This window comes from Enhydra lutris, unplaced genomic scaffold (assembly GCF_002288905.1).
Source record: "Enhydra lutris kenyoni isolate GAN:26980312 unplaced genomic scaffold, ASM228890v2 scaffoldscaffold14, whole genome shotgun sequence".
Taxonomy (NCBI): Eukaryota; Metazoa; Chordata; class Mammalia; order Carnivora; family Mustelidae; genus Enhydra; species Enhydra lutris.
Genome location: NW_019154098.1, coordinates 10023383 through 10043499, shown reverse-complemented (window position 1 = coordinate 10043499; position 20117 = coordinate 10023383). Strand labels below are relative to the sequence as shown.

The 20117-nt window shown below is 50.0% G+C and overlaps 1 protein-coding gene across 1 annotated transcript in view; it reads right to left on the bottom strand.

The window, feature by feature from the left end:
- Window positions 1-1121: 1121 nt before the first annotated feature.
- The window catches only part of LOC111146843 (otoconin 90), a 31008-nt gene continuing 12012 nt past the window's right edge, over window positions 1122-20117 (bottom strand). The window contains 9 exon segments of the mRNA XM_022502549.1: window positions 1122-1456; window positions 4112-4218; window positions 7048-7219; window positions 8305-8421; window positions 12414-12467; window positions 16341-16391; window positions 17639-17680; window positions 17836-17964; window positions 19812-19924. Coding sequence (XP_022358257.1) covers window positions 1122-1456; window positions 4112-4218; window positions 7048-7219; window positions 8305-8421; window positions 12414-12467; window positions 16341-16391; window positions 17639-17680; window positions 17836-17964; window positions 19812-19924 — 1120 coding nt within the window.

Sequence of the window (20117 nt, the reverse complement as noted above, 5' to 3'; positions counted from 1 at the left end):
AGAGGGTTCACTTCTGGGAGAACCCAGCTTTGGCTGTTAGTTAAGGTCATTTGGTCAAAAAGGTACGAATGTGTTGGATTCATCAAAAGGTGCTCATCATGGGGCGCTGGGTGGCTCAGTGGGTTAAACATCTGCCTTGGCTCAGGTCATGGTCCCAGGGTCCTGGGAGGGAGCCCCGCATCAGGTTTCCTTCTCAGTGGGGAGTCCGTTTCTCCCTCTCCCTCTCCCCTGCTTGCTTGCTCTCTCAGATAAATAAAATGTCTTCAAAGGAAAAAGTTGCTCATCACATGCCGGAAAGCAAGGAAGGATGTCTCCTGTTGGCTTGGCATCAGCCATTTCTTAACTTTGTTGCCAACTTCAGAATATCTTCCTGCCGCAAGGTCAGCCACACCGAACTCTAGCGGCTCTGCTTTCCCATCAGTCTGAGGAGCAGGCAGGGGCCCTTAACCCCTCTCACTACCAGACCTGTGATTTGTAGGGATTGAAGCCAAGGATGTGATGTGAGCCTACAAGTTTGTGTTCCTATCGAATATGGAGAGAGAGTCTGGTAACACACTACATTCTGCCTGATGACACAGGAGCATCTCTAATGGATCGGTGAGTGGGTGGATGGAAGGATGGGTATGATTTCAGGCTTTTTACAATTACCATGATATTAATCTGCCTCTTGGAATAACTCAAATGGCAGGTGTGTTTTTAGAGGCACATACCAGAGCTGTCGTTAGTTCTGGCACATAGCCTTGGGTTATTGGTGTCCCACTAGTGAGCTTATAAGATTGATTAAATACATTCCTCTTTTTTTTTTTTCCCCAATAGAAGAAGAGATAGCTTTCAGTGATGAGAGAGTAGAGATAATTTGGCTCCATGGCTCTGTCATCTTACATCCGGCATCTACTCATACACCAGTCTCTATAGCATTTCTTCAAAACAAACCAAAGCCAACACTGATTGGAGTTTTTATTTAGCCCCCAGTGTGCACCGAAGGAAGTACAGAACACATTCTTGTGTGAGCTCACAAACGTCACAAGCACAGGGCTCACCGGCTCTTCAACCCTTGAGCCCCTGCTGAGGACGGGAGGACAGAGACAGAGGTGCAAAGAGGGGACAGTAATGGGAGGAACCTACTGTGGGGGGCGCTTGTTACTTTCTCCAGGGATCTCTCTGGGGCCTTGTCGCCTGGACCCCACAGGACCAAGTGATTTTCCCAGAAATCTTCTGGTTCTTCTCAGGCCCTCTGTGCGGGGCATGGCCTCCTCGCTGTTCTCCTCAGAGCTGGAACCAAGGGAGGAAGCCGCAGGCGCCCCAGGCATGCCGTCCTCGCAGGACAGCTGGGGCCCCTGGCACTCTTGTGCGCCCAATGACTTCAGGCTTTGGTTAAAGGAGGCAGAGGCCATGCATTCGGCCGCCGTCTGGTCACAGGCACAAAGCAGTTTTGCACACAGGCTCTGCCCCACACCTTAGAGGACAAGAACAGAGTAGTAGACATGTAATGCAAGGTGGCATGTGGCCAGCCTGACTACCCCTTCAGCCTTGTCCTTCCACCCACCATCTGGGAACCTCACAACATTCAGCGTCTATGATCTCCCTGCTGGGAATATTCTCACTTTCTCCTGGTGAATTCATACCTCTTTGTCAAAACTCCCCTTGGCATCCCCTCCTCCAGAAAAGCTTCCCTGAGCCCCCAGGGTAAGGGGACTACCTTCCTCTTGGGCTCCCATCAGATCCCACCTATGGCTCCTTCTCTCCAGCAGGTTGCATGTTAATGACACTGTGCATGAATCATCTGTGTCTGTGTTTACCTTTCGCTCTCGCTGGATGGAGAGCCTTGGTGGCAGAGCCCATGTGTTCCAAGCACCTAAGTCAGTCCTTGACCCCTATTTCCTGAGTTGGCACTCGGAAAATATTTGTTGGGACAGAACTGTTAAATATCTTACTTCCTTACTTCTCTGGGCCAGACCTTTCCCCTTTGTCATATGGAAGTAGTTCTTGTGCAATCTATTTTAACCTTGCCAGATAAAATATGGGATGCCTGATTAAATGTGAATTTCAGATAAATATGTTCATGTAAGTATATCCATTTGGGGCATACTTATACTGAACAATTAATTACTTGTTGTTTATCTGAAATTCTAGTTAGTGTGTTTTTATTTGCTGGCAACCCTACCTGATTTCTTGAATGTTTATGTTTCCTGCATTGGGGGCGGGGATGGATGTCATCTGACTCAGATAAGTAATGTGTTGAAGGTACTTAGATATGCCTCCTGCAAATACTTTTCTTACCTGTAGTTTTCTATGAAGCTAGAGAAGTATTTGTTCCAACTTTTATCCATCTGAACCTACCATGAAGTAAAATATCAGCCAGATTTTTTTTTTTTCTCAGCACACAGACCCTCTAAATTCCTACACTGTTGCCTTCCAACACAAGGAAGCTAAAGAAGGGGCGGGCAAACGTGGGGTCAAGAGCAGAGTGGAGACACACGAGAGCCTGCTCCCCCGAGCAGTTCTGGGCCTCGTGTCGAGACAGCACGGGGCAGGCTCTGCCCTGTTCTCATGACCCAGCACTGCGTGTGGTGCAGGACACTGTTCTGAGCTCATGGAGGGCTGACCTGGGTCCCTGGAGCCCCATCAGAGTTCAGACCCCCAGGGCCATGCTTCTGGCTTCCTTGAGGCTGCAGGGATAGCGAAAGAGCCTTCTTCAGCTGAGCAGGTGAGATCTCACGGCATGGTGACATCCAATGATGACAATAATCTGATCCTGTCACTTGTGGCTCTATACCCGTCCCGGCTCCTCATGCCCCAGCAGTTCAAACCTCAGGTGATCATCTGGTGCCTGTCTAGCTCCTACCTCACCTGGCCACAGCCGTCCCCCAGCGCCCCTTTCTGTTCCTACACTGCCAGAAGTTCCCCCAAATGCCCTGGTTTTCCTCTTTTCCCTTTTCCGGGAACATCCACACCCAGCGTGGCCATCTGGGAACCTGACAATGTCTTGTAAGATCCCTCCTCGCCACCTCTTCCGACTGCTCAGTTCTTCAACACCCTGTGCCCTGCTCTCCCAGCTCAGACCCCCTCCGCGGCTTCCAGGGCACCTGCACTCTCGTGAGCACTTCCACCCAGGATGAGAGCAGACACCTGCGCATCTGTCTGTCCTCCGGGCTGTGGGGCACTTGAGTCAGGGATTGTGTCTGATCAATGCCTTCCTAGTTCCCAAGAGAGGTGCGTGGGATAGATAACGAGTGAGTGAGTGCAGGAGCCATAAGTGACACGTGAGCACTGGGCTCCTGGACCTGACAGGTGCATGTGGACCTCCAGGAGGCAGGGAGGTGCCCGCCGATGCTGAGGGAGGGCAGAGGAAGGGAGGGGCCTCCATGGAGGAAAAACAAGGGTGGGAACAAGCCCTCACAGGACTCTCACGACTTGCTCCAGGGAGCAGGGACTTTAAGCTGCAAAGCCTAGAGGAACTGCCTCCACGGGCTGGACATGGAAAGCTGGCCCCGGGGTGCATGAGCTTGACGCTCGCTCCCAGGGGTGCTGGTTCTCAGACACCCCGCTGAGGCTCCAGGAGAGGGCGGACGGAGGCTGCGGGTCCACTGCCTTCAGCCAGGTCCGCTCCCTTTCCGTGGAGCTCCTTGGGCGGTCTCAGTCAGGACAGGGCTTCCACTTCTCAGGGAGAGAACAAAATGCCATGAGAGCCCCCGGCACAAGGACTGGGTTCTAGGTCTGAGGCAACGTGGTTTTCCAGGCCCCACTCCCGCTCCCACCACCCACTTCTTTCTACAGTGCGACCTCTGCCGCCCCCTCTGTAAAGGGAGGACTCGGTGCCTCCTGGTAGGATCCCTGGGGCGTCTGACTCTGTTCATCCATCTTGAGAGCTGCGGCTGGCATGCAGCAGGCGCGCCATAAGCACAGTTTCTCTTGCTCCTGGTCTGCTCCTGCCCAGCTCTGACTCGGCCGCTGACTTAGCTCTCGGACTTCCGCGCCCTCGGCAGGATCGGTAATAAGTGTGCGTCGCGGTTAAGAAGAGTATTAAATCTCATTGTAGACGAAGACGTGGTTGGGGCAGCACCGGGAGGCCTGAACCCCATGTGATTCTGAGCAGGCCCCCAGCACTTACACGTGGCTGTACCGTCCACGCACAGCACTGGTGACCGAGGAAGCCTCCCGAGCAGGCAGCCCAGCCGCCTCACCTGCTCCACGCAGCAGTGATGGGAAAAACAGCACCTAAGACCAAGGAAAACCCAGCTGACGCCGGAACTCCTTCAAGGCCTGCCTCTCCCACAAACCCTACAGCAGGGAGAGAAGCCAAGGCCTCTGTTCCGGCACACACAGGACCACCATGTATGATTGTTTAGGTTGTGCACTTCACAAAGATACCACATCTAAAACCGTGTCAGCCACACTGTATGCATCCTACCATTAAAAAAATTCTTTGTGTTCTTATTATGACTCTGTTGATTGCAAAGATGATTTGCATATTTATGATAATAATTTGCATCTGTTGAGATGGAAAAAAGAGCCTTGAGAAAAGGTTACCATTTTTAGTTTACACGAAGGTACCAGATGGACTAGCAGTGGCCCTGCCCCCTCTAACTTTTTACCTAATAGAACGATTAATCTCACATCCATAGGGCACCCCCTTTGGACCCTAGCCTTGAGAGAGAGCAGAGTAATGACCTTGAGCATAAATAAAGAACAACATTTAAGAAAGCATCCAGCATGAAGCAGGGCCTCTGTAGCCATACAGGAACGAATCAGTGTCTTCCTTTATAGACAACCCCCATCTGGGCCTGATAAAGCCTCACCGTCTCCACTGTGCCCAGCGCATAGATACCCAGAGGAATCTTGTGATGGCGTCAGCCCAGAGGAGCCGCCACTGTCCCCAAACCTTCCCACTGCCACTCATCCCGTCCACAGATAGCTCTCACGTGGTGTCAGAGGCCACAGCCAGAGCAGGGCTCCACCATGACCGGCTGCCCTTTTGTAGAGTTAGTGCTCAGCCAAGAATCGGCTTCCCCTGTTGCCAGTGTTGGGGGGAGCCCCACGACTGTGCCTGCCACAGTGGCTGATGGCTGGAGGTCTGCATCAGTTACACATGACCGCCCTGCTCAGCTGAACCACACATTCTGGTGCGTGCACCTGCCTGGGGTGGGTGGTGGTGAAAAATTAATCTCCGTGAAAATCTGAAGTCAGCAAGTGAATCAGAAATTGCATATCATCAAAAGAGCTTAAAAGTCACCCAAATTGCCCAGAATGTAAAGTATGCATGGTTTTGAAAAGACATCCCTGCAGAAAATGAGATCAATTTGAGTAACTCTTCCTTGGTCATGGCAATGGCTTTGTTTTAATTTTTTCCCCATGGAGGTCAGGGAAGCCATATTGTAACTTAATTGCCTGCTGGTCAAATCTCATGTTTTTGTGAAATATGGCCAGTGGTCAGGATCAACCCCACTGTCTTTCCGTGGGGTTCAACAGGACACAGTGACTTCTGCCTAGAGTTTTACCTCTTGCCTTGTGTCCTGAGTGCTATGGTCTCAGGAGTATCTACACTGGTCCGAGAGTGGAGCCCACGTTGTCGAACTTCTAATGTAGACACACTTATGATTCCAGTGTGGTGTACACTCTGCTAAAATAGATGCATCTTCAGTGTCACCCAGCGGGAGCTAAGTTTTGAAGGTGGCCTGTGTAGCAGAGCCCCTAGCTTCCTCCCTACTGGATGCCCTGTGGAACTTGGTCAGATGATAGGGCTGGAAGGAGGTGAGTGGCAAGGGGAGAAAGGCCAGGGAGGTGGGTGTCTGGGGGAGAGACACAGCCAACCAGACACCATCTGACCTGCAAGTGACATGCACCATGGTCCTGCCGTCCCTCCAGCCTGTGTGTTAATGGCACCGGGCTTTGTCTTTTCCCTGTCTCCTGTATCTACTCTAGCTGTGGATTTTCCTTCAGCAGCCCCACCATCCCAGGGATATGCACTTTGAGCGCAGAGCCCGCTGGCCAGGGGCCGTGACAGTCCCCACGTGCAGTCAGGCTTTACACCTATCAACTCCACCCACGGAATATTCCTACAACTCATGTCTAGGTTGGCTCCTCCACTGTTCCCTGTTTTGACCGCTGCATTTATGATCTTGGTGGTCTTTTGGTCGACGTGCCCGTCTCCTGCACCACACAGATCCTCTGGGGCACTGGCAGTTTGTTGCAAGCTGCTTTGTTCAGGTGTAACCTCATTTGTGTGTCTCCACCACCCAGCATAGGGCCCGGCACAGAGCAAAAGCTCAAGAAAGGTGGGTTGAGTGCACCTGCCTGGGGTGGGTGGTGGGTGGTGGGGCGGGTGCATAAATGAATGAATGGATTTACCAAGGCACGAGGTCACTGAAAATTCTTCCAAAAGTGGCAGATGTAAAATTGAGCAGTTAAAAGTTATTGAGAAGCTGGGGCACTGGGGGGCTCAGTCAGTTAAGTGTCCAACTCTTGGTTTTGGCTCAGGTTGTGACCTCAGGGTCCTGAGATCAACCCCCTTGCTGGGCTCTGCACTCAGCCCGGATTCTGCTTAAGACTCTCTCTCTCCCTCTCCTCCTGCCCCTTCCCACTGCTCTCTCTCTCTCTCTCTTTCTGTCTCTCGGTCTCTCTCTAAAAATAAGTAAATCTTTTTTTAAAAAGTTATTGAGAAAGTAACTTTCATGTGGTCACCTGCAGGGCAAACTGGGTGGGTGTGACAATTCCACATGTTGGTTGTTGCAAAATAGGCAGATTTGGGGTCTCCTGAAATGTCTTTGTAGACGGACTCTCTTAGGGCCATCGGCAGTACTTGTGGTTAGAGCTGAAGGAGCTCTGGAGCACCACATCCACAGGTCAGCATCTGTCTGGCTCTGCCCCTTCACCACTGAACGAGTGCAGACAAGCCTGAGCCTCAGCTGCCCATGGCCGTGAGCCGCAGCCCTGAGGGAGGCAGTGCTCGGTGTGAAGCCTGAAGCTGTCCCCAGTGGAGAGGAGGGTTATCACCTCTCATGCGGGCAGCGTCAGCACCCCTGGCCTGCCACCCTCGCCCATCCCTACCTGTCCAGGGTATCCCTTGGCTCGCCTCGTCCTTCTTGCCCACAGTAACACCCATAAGATTCAAATTCTTCTGGGCACCGGGATGTCAGACAAAAGAGCATCTCTCCAAGCTGAGGCATCACCCGTGTGTTGTCCCTACTTCCCAGGTGCAGGAAGGTGAACCTGTCACAGGCTGATCAGAAACAGGGCTGTCAGGAGAGGAGGGGACATCGGGACAGAGTTCACACAGGCAGGCAGTGATCCAGATGGGTACTGATCATCCGAGGAACCCCGTGTCCTTGCCTCCGTTGCCCTCTGGGAAAACTGTTACGGGTTAGTCCCCCTGTCTAACACCCTGTCTGGCATGGTTTGGCTTTCAGAGAGCATGTCTTCCTTGCCAGGCGTCTATGGCTCTGCCCAGACTCCTGGTTAAATCCCCCTGAAGGGTGGGGGGCTGATCGGGACCAGAGGTGCTCTTCGGCCACATGTGATTGCCGAATAGAGTGACTGTGTCCCACTGAGGCCCTGGAGCAGCCGGCACCCTGGGGGCATCCTGGCCTGTGGACGTCTTGACTCCAGCAGGTTAGCGTACTCCGCCTGGGTTTGCCTTCAGAGCCCTTGATTCTTCTTTCTCTACCTCCGCCTCTGCCCTCCTGCACCCTCTCTCCACCTTTGTCCCCTCCTCCTCTGCCAGAAACTTTGGCCAAGACTGGCTACAGTCCACTGTGCTGACCCCATGATCACAGGTCCAGTGGCGGGGGTGGGGAACCAAGAAGCCAGGGACCTTGCGAAGGGCTCCCAGCCCAGCCTCCCTCTCAAATGCTGTCTTCTCCATCACTCTGCGGTGCATGCTGTGGAGGGCTGGCCTGGTACTAAAAAAGCCCTGCCCTGTGTCTGTAGCTCCTTGCAGGGCAGGGCCTCTGGTGGGGCCCCTGGCAAGAGGAGAGAGAAGGGAGAGGGAGTGAAAGCCCAGATATTTCCTTCTTTCCAACAACTTCATGTGCATGGTGCCAAGCTCTTCCTTTGGGGGCCAGTAAGAGGGTTGGCAGCATTAGGCCAGCGGGCCCCTTTCCCTGGCTCAACAGGTGAGTGGCCATAGGCAAGTCAGGTCCCCTCTGTGTCCCATGACTTCACCTGGAAAGGAGTGGTCCCTTCTAGTCGCACCAAAATGAAGAGGTCACAGTTTGACACCATGGCCTAAAGGTCTTTGTTACCTACCCATCCAGAGAACCTCAAGGCTGAGAGAGGACAGAGGCTTCTCTGCCTGCTCCCACTCACCTTTTCCAGTTGTCTCCTCTAGGCCACTTTTGGTGGATGACGCAGCTAAGCCCAAAGACTTCAAACCAGCCGGGACCATGGTTACTCCTTTTGTTGAGGCAGCAATCTCTGCAGATCCTGAAAACACACAATGTCATGGCTTATATTCAACAGGCAGTTCGGGAAGAGATTTGCAGATGGACACACACTCAAGCCCAAATGCAGATATTTCAGAAGAACAAAGTGTTAGGAAAGCATCCTCAATCTGGGCTTCCAGATGGGAGGGCAGAGTCTCAGGGATCCACAAATGTTACATGAGAATTTCCAAATACTCTGTGATACAGAGAAGGAAACAATCAACAAAACTAAAACGTAGCCAATGGAATGAGAGAAGATATTCGCAAGTGACATATCAGAATAAAGGCTAGTCCCAAAATCTATAAAGAACTTATCAAACTCAACACTCAAAAAACAAATAATCTAGTTAAGAAATGGGCAGAAGACATGAATAGACATTTTCCCAATGAAGACATGCAGACGGCCAACAGACTCATGAAAAGATGCTCAACATCACTCATCATGAGGGAAATAGAAATCAAAACCACAGTGAGATACCACCTCACACCAGTCAGAATGGCTGAAGTTATCAAGTCAGGAAATGACAGATGCTGGTGAGGACTCAGAGAAAGGGGAACCTTCTTCCACTATTGGTGGGAATGAATACTGGTGCAGCCACTCTGGAAAACAGTGTGGAGGGTCCTCAAAACGTCAAAAATAGAACTACCCTATGACCCAGCAATTACACTACAGGGTATTTATCCAAAGGATACAAAAATACAGATTCAAAGGGGTATATGAACCCAATGTTCACAGCAGCATTATCAGTGATAGCCAAACTAGGGAAAGAGCCTAAATGTCCATCAGCTGATGAATGGATAAAGAAGATGTGGTGTATATACAATAGAATATTAATCAGCCATGAAAAAGAATGAAACCTTACCATGTGTAATGACGTGGATGGAACCAGAGGGTATAATGCTAAGCGAAATAAGTCAGAGAAGGACAAATACCATATGATTTCACTCATATGTGGAATTTAATAACCAAAATAGATGAACATAGAAGAAAGGAAAAGAAAGAAAAAGAAAAGAGAAGAAAGCAAACCATAGGAGACGCTTAACTATAGAGAAGAAAACTGAGGATTGATGGACAGGGGTGGGCGGGGGCTGGGCTAGAAGGGGTATGCGTACTAAGGAGGGCACTTGTGATGAGCACTGGCTGGGAGTCACTGAATTCTACTCCCAAAACCAATATTACACTATATGCTAACTGACTAGAATTTAAATAAAAATTTAAAACAAAAATAAAATGTGCTAAAATATTAAGTAAATGGAACATAAATATAACAAACACATATACATTAATACTCTATGATAAAGTTACATTGGTCAAGAGCCCCTGCTAGACCAGTTGAGTGACATCTCACGACCAGACCTGTCCCAGCCTATGTCATATTGACTACCACGCACCTGCCAAGTGGAGGCCTAGCATGGTGGTTACAAGTGAAGAGATAAGAATGGTGGAAAAATGAAGCTGACTCCTGGTGCTCAGTGATGTAGGCAAGCACAACCTGCCTCGAATTCCTGGGAATCCTGGAAGACCTTCTCACCATCGTCTGAATTAAGTGTCAGGTCCTCGCTGAGGCCAGTAAGGCTGCCGGGGATCGCTCCCTGGTGCTGTCCAGGTTTCCCTTTGCTCTGTGTTGGCCCACCTGTTCTCTTGGCCAGAGGCAGTGACACCTCCAACCCTGTTTGGTCCAGCCAAAGGGGCCTTTGTAAGCTCTGCTCCACCATCTACAGACCCAGAACACAGGGTGAAGCCTGGGCATCTCAGGGACCCCTGACTGGCAGTCTCTCCCAGACCCACCATATTGGTTTGCTTCTTACATCTGGGCTTCTGAGTCTTTGCTCAATGCTCTGTTCCCTGGGGGGTGGGAGCAAGGCTTTAGTGGCCCTGTTGTTCTCTCAGTCCTCTGGGTCTAACATCATGCCTCACCTCCTCTCCAATCCCACCAGCAGAAACCCATGAATTGGTTTCTTTCTACCATGTTCCAGATTGCTGGAACCGACAGACACTTTCCTTGACCAGACTTTAGCCAGGCTCCTCTGGGCCCTCTTCTCAACCAGGCCTCAAACTTGGCCTATGAAAACTGCAAATTTGCAGCACAAACTATTTCATCAACGCCCTGCCCCTATGCTAGGAGACTTAGACCAACCCCAGCCTGGTTTCCCCAGGATGACCCAGCCTCCTGCTTCTCCTTGTCTTCCTGCCCAAGAAAGCTCAAGACAGCCCAAAGAACTTAGAGCTTGAGACCCACACTGACCCAACACCTGCCTTGCCTAAGTTTTCAGAACAGACCCCTGCCCCCTTTTTGGAATTTTCCCCTGCCCGGACTCTGCTGGAGTTCTGGCCTGTTGTCCACCCTCCCATTTTCCCTCTAAAAGTCCCAGTCACCTCCATACAGATGAGAGTCGAACGTGGTTACTCTACAGTCTCCCTTCCCTGCTATGGAAACCTGAGTAAAATCTGACTTTCCACCATTAACAAATGCCAGCTCTGTTTCTTTTTGAGAGAACTCACCCAGTCAGTGGAGTGGAGTAGAAAGAACTCCGTTTTAGAGGTTAAGGCAATCTGAGTTTGTATTTTAGCTCAGCCACATACTAACTGTGTGACCTTGGACAGATCTCTTGCCTCTCTCAATCTTGATTTCCCCCTTTGTAAAACTATATTGATAATACTTGTTTTGGTGTTTGAATAATCCTTCTAGATAAATGCCTAGCAAGGAGAGAAAAGTCAAGAACAGCCCTTAGAATTGTTCAGTGAGTGTGAAGACACATCTGATTTGGTGTTAAAGACTCTCCAGGTGGAAAACTCGACAAGCAGAGGGAGCCCCAGAAGCTCGTGTGTGCTCCTTGCCAAGTCTGAGTGTCCTTCTAGAAGCCCTCACCCTCTGAGAAAGAACTCTCTGGATTCTTGGTGCTAATCAAACCTGAGACCCCTACCTCATCCCCTTAGATGAGGGCATGCGACATTCATCACTCTGCCTGAATGGCCGCCCCATTGGGGAATAAATTCCTCTTGCCCTCACTCCCCAAGGCTTAGAAGGTCACTGTGCACCTGAGGGCAAAGTTAGCCCAAGTCTCAATGCTCTTAGCTCTGATACTGGTCACCCGTCACCATAAATTCAGTTAAGATGTGGGAATTCTGTCCAGGCCTGGTCCAAAACTGCCAGAGTGAGAGGCCAGCCCAACTTGGGTACAAAAAACACCACTTTCAATTTCCATCAGAGAGGAGAAGAGGAGAAATGAGCTACCATGGGTTTTTTCTATTAACATGGTAGAGGTTTTGTTCACTTGCTTTTAAATAGTAGTCCACAGTATCAGCCATGGGAGAGAGGCATGAGGGTAAGTTGTTTCGATTTTTCTTTAGGGCAATTTGGCAACATATGGATACATGCAATGATTATGCCCTCTGTGCAGTAATTCAACTTCTAGGCATTTATTGTGACAAATTAGAAGTGGATGGGCATAAAGCATATATCTATTTATAAGAACAAATGTTGGAAATAACTGGCTCATGCTCTATGGTATTCCACACCAGAAACCATGGTACAGCCACCACTAAAAATCATGTTATAGAAAGATATTTAATGTCAGGGGAATATCATCTCATTTTTTAGGTGATACAGTTCAGACTACAAAACCATGGTGCCAAGTGATCTCTAGTGCATTTGAATTACATTCATGGTATGCTTGGCAGGCAGGAGACGTTAGAAGGGAGCACCTTCAGATATTAGAAGTGGCTATCTGTGTAACATGGAAGTAGAGGTGATTTAAATAGAAAACAAAACACTGTTTTCCATATTTTTCTAAATGCATCTCTTTATCAGGTAGGCCTCCATTTCTTCGTACTCATGGATCTACATTTTAACTTCATTTGTCTACTTTGGGGGGAGGTGGTATAAAAGTAAATTGGTCTCAATGATTCTTCCATGTTTTAGAACACACTTGAGCTCATAAACATATAGGGACAACCATTGTGTGCTGGTGGGAGAAGCCAAGTGTGCTTACCTGGAGGGGATGTGGTCCTAGTGGCTTCCGTGCCTTCCTGGCCTTGGCCCACTTCTGCCCACAAAAGAAAAGAGACAGGGTGAGTGTTGACCCCAGCCTGTTCCACCCCTATGTCCTGGAGCAGTTCTCATCCTTTGGGCAAGGAGGCAACATTGCTCTGCCCCTCGTCACCTCCCAGGGTTGGTCGGTGATGTCAGGGTCACTGCTAAAACAAAAAGACTCCCCTCCCCAGACACAGACATGCTGGAAAAGGCAGCTGTAGCCTGCTGGGCTAGAAGCAGCTGCATCTTTGAAATACTTTAGGAAAGCAGACATCTCTAGAGTTTAAACAAACAAACAAAAAAATTAATCACATCTCTTTTTGAACAAAGAGAAACAAGGCAATAGAATTGTGGATTCTAGTTCCTTGCTCTGTGGCTCCCAAAAGGCTACTGAGCCCTGGTTCTTGGTAAAATGAGTCTGTTGTTTAGCTGTTATTAGGCTCCTACAATGCTGTAGACTGAATGTCTATGTTTCCCCAAAATTCATTGGCTGAAACCTAATCGTCAGTGGTCTTGGGGCCTTTGGGGGATGATTGGGTCATGAGGGTGGAGGCTTCATGAAAGGAATTTGTGTCCTTATGAAAGAGCCTCCACAGAGTCCCCATGGGATGCAGCAAGATGGCGGCTCTCTATGAATCAGGAAGTGGGCCTCGCCCAACTTGACCCTATCAGTGTCTTAAGTTTGGACTTGCAGCATCTAGAAATCACGAGAGAGAAATTCTGTTGTTCACAGGTGAGACAGTGTGTGATATTTTGTTGTAGCAGCTGGAACGGATGAAGACATACTATATGCCAGATATGGCATTAAGCACTTGGCTTGTACTAACTCAGCAAAAACCGTACGAGTTAACACCAGGCTCACCCCTTATTCAGAGTTGAGAAAGGGGACACACAGAAGACACAGGTCACTAGTTCATGGAGCTAGGAAGTGGCAGAATGCGAACCAGGGGTAAGGTGACCCATCCTAACCCCTGACCATCCTAACCACCGAGCTGGGGTGCCATTTCTCTTCTGACTACACCAGAGAGCTAGCAATGGTAACTCCAACAGGCTTGGGGAAGGGAGGAACTGCCTTAAATTCAATGTGTCAAAGATCAAGATTATGATGGTGTTCTGTGGAAATCAGGCTTACAATTGGTTGATGATGTGGACACACAAAAATGTTCCAGCACAGAGATAGAACCTCAAAGGTTCTAAGCCAGGCAGATGGTTCTCTTCAAAGTAAAATGCGCAGGTTGATTACTAACGGAATCCTATGCTGTATTACCCCCAGGCAAATGACTGCCTCCTTCATCTGTTATATGGGCCTCCTAGGGCCAGGGGGAGAACTCAGAGGATATATGGAGGGGCTTAGAAACACACCAGCCCACCAACGTTCTCCTTGGTGTCCCTGCCTCTTTTTTTTTTTTTTTAAGATTCTATTTATTTATTTGACAGACAGAGATCACAAGTAGGCAGAGAGGCAGGCAGAGAGAGGGGAAGGGAAGCAGGCTCCCTGTTGAGCAGAGAGCCCAATGCGGGGCTCGATCCCAGGACCCTGGGATCACGACCTGGGCCAAAGGCAGAGGCTTTAACCCACTGAGCCACCCAGGCGCCCTGTCCCTGCCTCTTAATCGAGGAGTTCACTTGTTTATTTCTTCATTCTTAGTAATTGGTAAAAAGTTATTATGCGTGATTTATGCTTATTAATAAAGAATCCATTGTTATTCATCACCACAAGAAAAGTAAATGGTTAGGTCACTTCTGATGACATCCTGGCCTAGATGTTTTCAGGTACGAGGTTGTTCCCTGTGAGTTACTACCGTATCATGGAGACAAAACCAGTCTTGCAGCCTGAGGTGAGGTTTGAGACCAGTCCAGCAGGTGTCATGCTGGACCACCTGTAAATTTTAACCTCCCAGAGCCTCAGTGTCCTCCATCATCTGAAAAGTAGGTCTCCTGGTATTTCTTCTGAGCCCCGTCAAAGAGTGATCATCAGAGCCAAACATGTGTATTGAGAAGTCTCCACTGGATTCCATGCTGTGCTCCTGTGCAGTCTGTCGTGCTTACTTGTTCTGGAGGAACAGGTCAGTGGGCGGCACTGGTCCCAGTAGCCACTGTGGAAGGAAACCACTCCACTGCAGTTATCCACCCAGCTCAGCTCATAAGCCAGGCAGGGGTCCCCTGCAAACAAGACAGCTTTGGGACTGGGGCCCCAGGAAAGTTAGCCCATGGCAGTCTGACGAGGAGCAGTGATTGACACTTCGGTCCTGATTCAGTGACAAGGGGCCAGATTAGCATAAGGCCGATGTTTGGGTGATGAGACCTCTCTCTGGGGGAAAGGTCCATCCTGTTCCTTTGCTAGAGCTGGTCCACAAGGGAGCACAGCTGAAGAGGGAGGTCAGCTTAGCGGTAAAGACAGACACGGCGGAGCCCTCGAACCTTAGCCCTGCCACCCAGCTCCCAGTCTTGGATGCTTTCTTTCTCCAGCTCCATTTACCGTCTCAGTGTGGAGGTTATGGCAATGATTTCACAAGGGTTGTGGGAGCAAGAAATGAGAGCACATATTCTAAGTTGTCCAGTGTCCTGGATGTGACTCAAGACTGCATTGCTGTGTTTTACTGTCACGCCAGAATTTCTGAAGAAGATGCTGCTCCAGAGTCTTCCCTGTTTTCCCTCATTTAAGCCCCTGCTGCCCTGAAGGACCCATCCCTTTCCAGGGGTTGGTCCCCATGGCCCAGCCCTCGGGCTGTTTTTGTAAATGAAGCTTCCTTTGAACACAGGCACACCCACACAGTTACAGATTGTCGTGGCTGTCCTGCTGTGATGGCAACGGGGTCATTGTGACAGAGTGTCCACAAAACCCAATATACTTACTTTCTGGCCCATTACAGAAAAAAATAATTGCTAATCCCTGCTGTCCAAAATGAAGAAACTGAAGCTTTGAGAGGTTGATCCATGCTTCCAGAGTCCTACAGCTGAAAAATGGGAGAGGCAGGATTTCATCCCAAAGCTGCCTGAGTCCAAAACGTAACTGTTTCATTCCACCATGGTGAGAACAATCATGAACCCTATTTTTCCTTCATAATTGATGTTCGTGCCTGCTTTGAGGCAGCCTCCTTTTCTGGAGGGCGTTGTGGGCACTGCTAGGACATGGGTGTGAGTGCGTGTGTGTTGGGGGACAGATTTGTCCTCAGTTTAGGACGGAAGTGGCCACTGTGAATCCTGCTGGGAATGGCTGCTGTGCGGGCAGGGCATATGGTGAAGCTTTGGCTTGCGTAGGTGCCATTTCTTTTTCTTTCTTTCTTTTTTTTTTTTCATGGAATCCAAGGCACAGGCTGTCCGGGAGTAGTTAGGGATGCGATGCCCTTGGACATGGAGGATAGCCAGGGAGAAGCTGCACCATGAGCCCTGCTTCTGTTCTCAAAGCAGCAGCAGAGGAGAGAAATACACACACTTCTGGGGAGGTGGTTGTGCAGAGGGATCTCCTGGAGGCATAGGGTTGCCAGTCTTGGCAAATAAAAATACAGGATGACTGGTTAAATTTAGATTTCACATGAACAATCAATTGCCTTTTAGTATAAGTATATCCCATGCAACTTTTGGGCCATACTTATGCTAAAAGTATTTGTTGTACATCTGAAAATCACCTTCAGATGGTTGAGGATAAATGTCTTGCCTCTGGCAATTCTCCTGAGGTAGGAGTAGGGGTATGGGAGGAAGCAGAGCATGTAGAGAAGAGATTTGGGGGTCAGAAGGAACTAAGGGTGGCTCTGGAATGATCTCGGGGCAGTTTCAATAAGATGCCGGGCAGGGGGCATTTTAGGGAAGCTAATTCCAGCCAGTGGGCTGATAGTACAATCAAAATGCGGGTATTTGGGTTACACACTGGTCCCCTTGTGCTCACCTTCTCCTGAAAGGGCCTTTGCACTGGGGTCTGTGAGCTCCACAGGAACCACTGAGAAAGCAAGCTCCCAAATCAGTGACTGATGGAACACAGTGTCTCAACCAAGCACCATGAGTCCCAAAGGACAGGCTGGGACTGCTGGACCAAGGGAGGAAAGGGGCCATGAGAGGTGCGGCCAGACTAGGGCTGCTGGTTCTGTCTTGGGATTCCCTGCCCCTCATGCATCTGCTGGGTTGTGGGGTGTCCAGCAGGGCCCCAGCTCAGGAGAGACTCCAGCTGGGTTCTGGCCAGGGAGGTGACACTAGCAGACCTAGGCTGTGGCAGTGAAAGGCCTGCAGACCCTGAGGGTTTGTGGCTGTGGAATAGGACATCCCTACTTGGGAAGACCTCTGTTCCAAAGGGAGGCAGACAGCACAGAATAAAGAGTGCCGGACTCAGAAGACACATAGAGGTAGGACACGTACACACACTCCTACTCACGCATATACGCACACCTGCACTAGCACACACCTGGGCCCTCCCCCCCCATCACACACACTTATCGGCTTCTTTTTCTTCATATCAGCTTCTTCAACACATGCTGCAGCACTGGGTAGGAGACCCCAGCCCCAGGGAAGGAGGAGTGCTCTGCCAACATGCACCTAGAACTTTCCATTGGGATTGAGAGAGAGTTTTAACACTGGTGTACCAGGAATGACAGGCAGAAGAAGAACTTTCACATTTTCCATAAGATGCCTGTCTTAGAGTAGGAATGATCACTTATTTCAGTAGACAGCTATTAAAAGCCCACCCTGTCTGGAAAGGAGGCACACAGAAAACAGCTTCTCCTTCAAGGAACCCCCCATGGGGTCCAGGCTGCTCTCTCTGTCACAGGTCCTGGAAGGCAGAGGAGGGAGACAGCTGGTCTGCTCCCAGGTTGCCTTGGTGGCCAGTAGCTCAATCGGCTGAGAGAGGACTTTCTCTGTCAGAGCACTAGACCTGGTCCTGGTCACACCGTACACCAGGGTTCTGACCATAGAGCAAGAGAGGAAGAATGGGGGTCTATCTCTTCATTGGATTAAATGCACACCTCTTCATGTAACAAAGAACAATGTTTGCATGAGGGCCATTTGCTGTTGGATGGGTGAACTGGGATTATCAGACTTAATGGCCTCCCCTTGGCCAGGGAAAGGCAGAGACATTGCCAGTGCTGTGGGTCATGCCAACAAGCCCTGCAGAGAGGGGTGTATCCACCGGCCTCCTCTGTAGAGCGGCCCCGCTGTGGTGCAAGTAAAAGCAGCTTCCCTAGAAGACCTTACCTCTGGGCCGAGGTGTCGTCAGCTCTTCTGTGCTGGTTGTCTCTGCAAAGAGACACATTGGAAAGCCTGTTTAGAGCAGCGGGTCTGGGGGTGTCAGAAGGTGCCGGACTGAAGGTGCACAGAAACTACGCCCCCCATAGCAGCCCCTGCCCCAGATCGTCAGCCCCACCACTGAGGCAGGGCCCGGTTCTTCCCACCTGGAGGCTGAGCCACACAGAAGGAAGTGTCCAGATGGTTCAGGGAAGAGTTGATCTGGGACTGAGCCAAGCATTCTATGGCAGCCTTGTTGCAGGCACACAGCAGGTGCTCACAAGGATCCGCAGACTCTGTGCATAGGGCAAGGGCAGAGCAGAGCAGATTGGAAAATCTCATTTGGAATCCCAAGAGGTAATGCAAGCTACTAAACTGACCCTGATCTGCCTGCTGAGGTTGCACTCCTTCTGCAGACATCGTCCTGTTATCCAGCTTGGCTCCGTGAGCTTTGACTGCATAGACCCAGTCTGGGAGTGGTGCCCACTCCTTACGTCACACTCACACCCGACGCTTCAGGCCATCCTTTTGGCTCTACTTTCCACCTCCACACCACTACAGCTCATGCCCAGGTTATGTCAGTGGCCTCCCCCCTGCTGCTGTCCACTCTCTTTGAGGAGCCAGAACGAGCCTTCCAAGACTCAGGGCAAACCATGTCTTTTGGGGGTTTCAAAACCCTCCAATGACTTTCTAATCAATGTAAAGCTGCTGTCCCTGTTCTCTTTCCCACCTCATCACCCCCTTTCTGACTGACTGTCCTGTTTCCCAAGCATTCTGGGCGCCTTGAACCGAAGGGTGTACGTACCTCCCTACTAGCCATAGGCTTGCTTCCGCCTCATGCCTCAGTCTTTTCTCCCTCAGCATGTGCTCAGGGAGGCTTCCCCACCCCCCCTCTCTCTACCTTTCCCCTGGCTTATTTCCCTCCACGGCTCTTGTCACTGTCTAACATACTCTAGCCCTTTGCTATTTCCAGTGTCTGGCAGCCGGGAGGAGGTTTCAGAAGGCCAGGATTTCCCCAATATCTAGACAATTGTCTTGCACAGTATGTATCTGCTGGTGGCTGGCTGGCTGGCTGGAGAGATGGGTAGGTGGAACTTTCACTATATGTTCACCAGATAGTGATCTATGCCCATGCCTCTCCTCACCTCTTTCCCAATGTGCCATACTTCAGCCAGTCCTTGCTACCTGGACTTTGGGGTCAGTTGAACCTGGGCTCAAACCCCAACTTTACCACTTAGCAGCTTATGTGCCTTTAGGCAAGTTATTTAATTTCTTTGAGTTTTCCTGTCCTTATCTGAAAACTGGGACTAGTGACCCCATCTCATAAGATTGTTGGGATGATCTCATGTGCTGGGTATAAACACTATGGCACATAGTAGGTGTTCATAAAGGTGGCTCTCATAGAGCATCCCCAAGGTGCCACGTACCTCTTTCCTCTGTGCCTTTGTCTCTTCAAATTCTTCTGCTAGGATTGCCCAGAGACACAAAATAAAATCCCTCGAATCTCATGGTGAGTAAGGTGGTGAGAGCTGAGATTTGCATCTATACATGTCTGATTCTTTCTTTATTTTTTTTAATACATGTCTGATTCTTACAAACAGCAGCAACCACAAACCTAATTCATCCATCCCTGCCTCTCTTCCACTCCCAACACTGACTTCTTCACATAGGCCAGTCCCGGTGTTAACTGTTTTACATTTAGCATTGTTTCCATTTAACAAGTGTAATGCAGTTTTACATTGAAGCATTGTATAATTTTTATGACAAATCTCTGAAGCAGGTTTTCTCCTCCCCAGGTAGAGGTTCCCACTTGTTGAGTAAGTGCTCCCATATCACACAATGTATCAGTAGAAAACCATCTGCCTCCCCAGGCTCCCAGGATTGCTGCAGTATAAAACTGTAAATCACATAACCTGCCTACCAACTATTCTTTCATTTCAAAAAGCATTTATTGTGCATCTACTCCATGCAAGGTACAGATGTCACAGATCCAGCCCTCATGGGGCTCAGAGTTTAGGTGATGGTGTCCTTAATGGCTGTGATGATGATGGGGGACCCTGGGAGTCCTGGGTCTGGCCCAAGCCTGGGATTCCTGAGCTGTCATTTCTCAGCCCAGTCCCCAGGTACACCTGGAGATGCTCACCACATGTGATCGTCTTGCTGACGCAGTTGACATCTGTGCTGAGCTTGGCAGGGTCTTGGAGACAGTCCATCTCAGCGGCCTCTTCATAGCACCTGCGGTGCTGGAAGCAGCAGCTGGGGCAGGTAGGGGAGGTCAAAGTGAGAGCGGGGGGAGGGTTAAGAGAGGGGAGTCTGTGATCGTTGTGTCTCTGGGTGATTCCTGGCAGTGACCTGTTTCAAATAGCACTCTCATGCACGCACACACACACACACACGCGCACACACACGCATGCACACACACACACACGCATGCACACACACACGCATG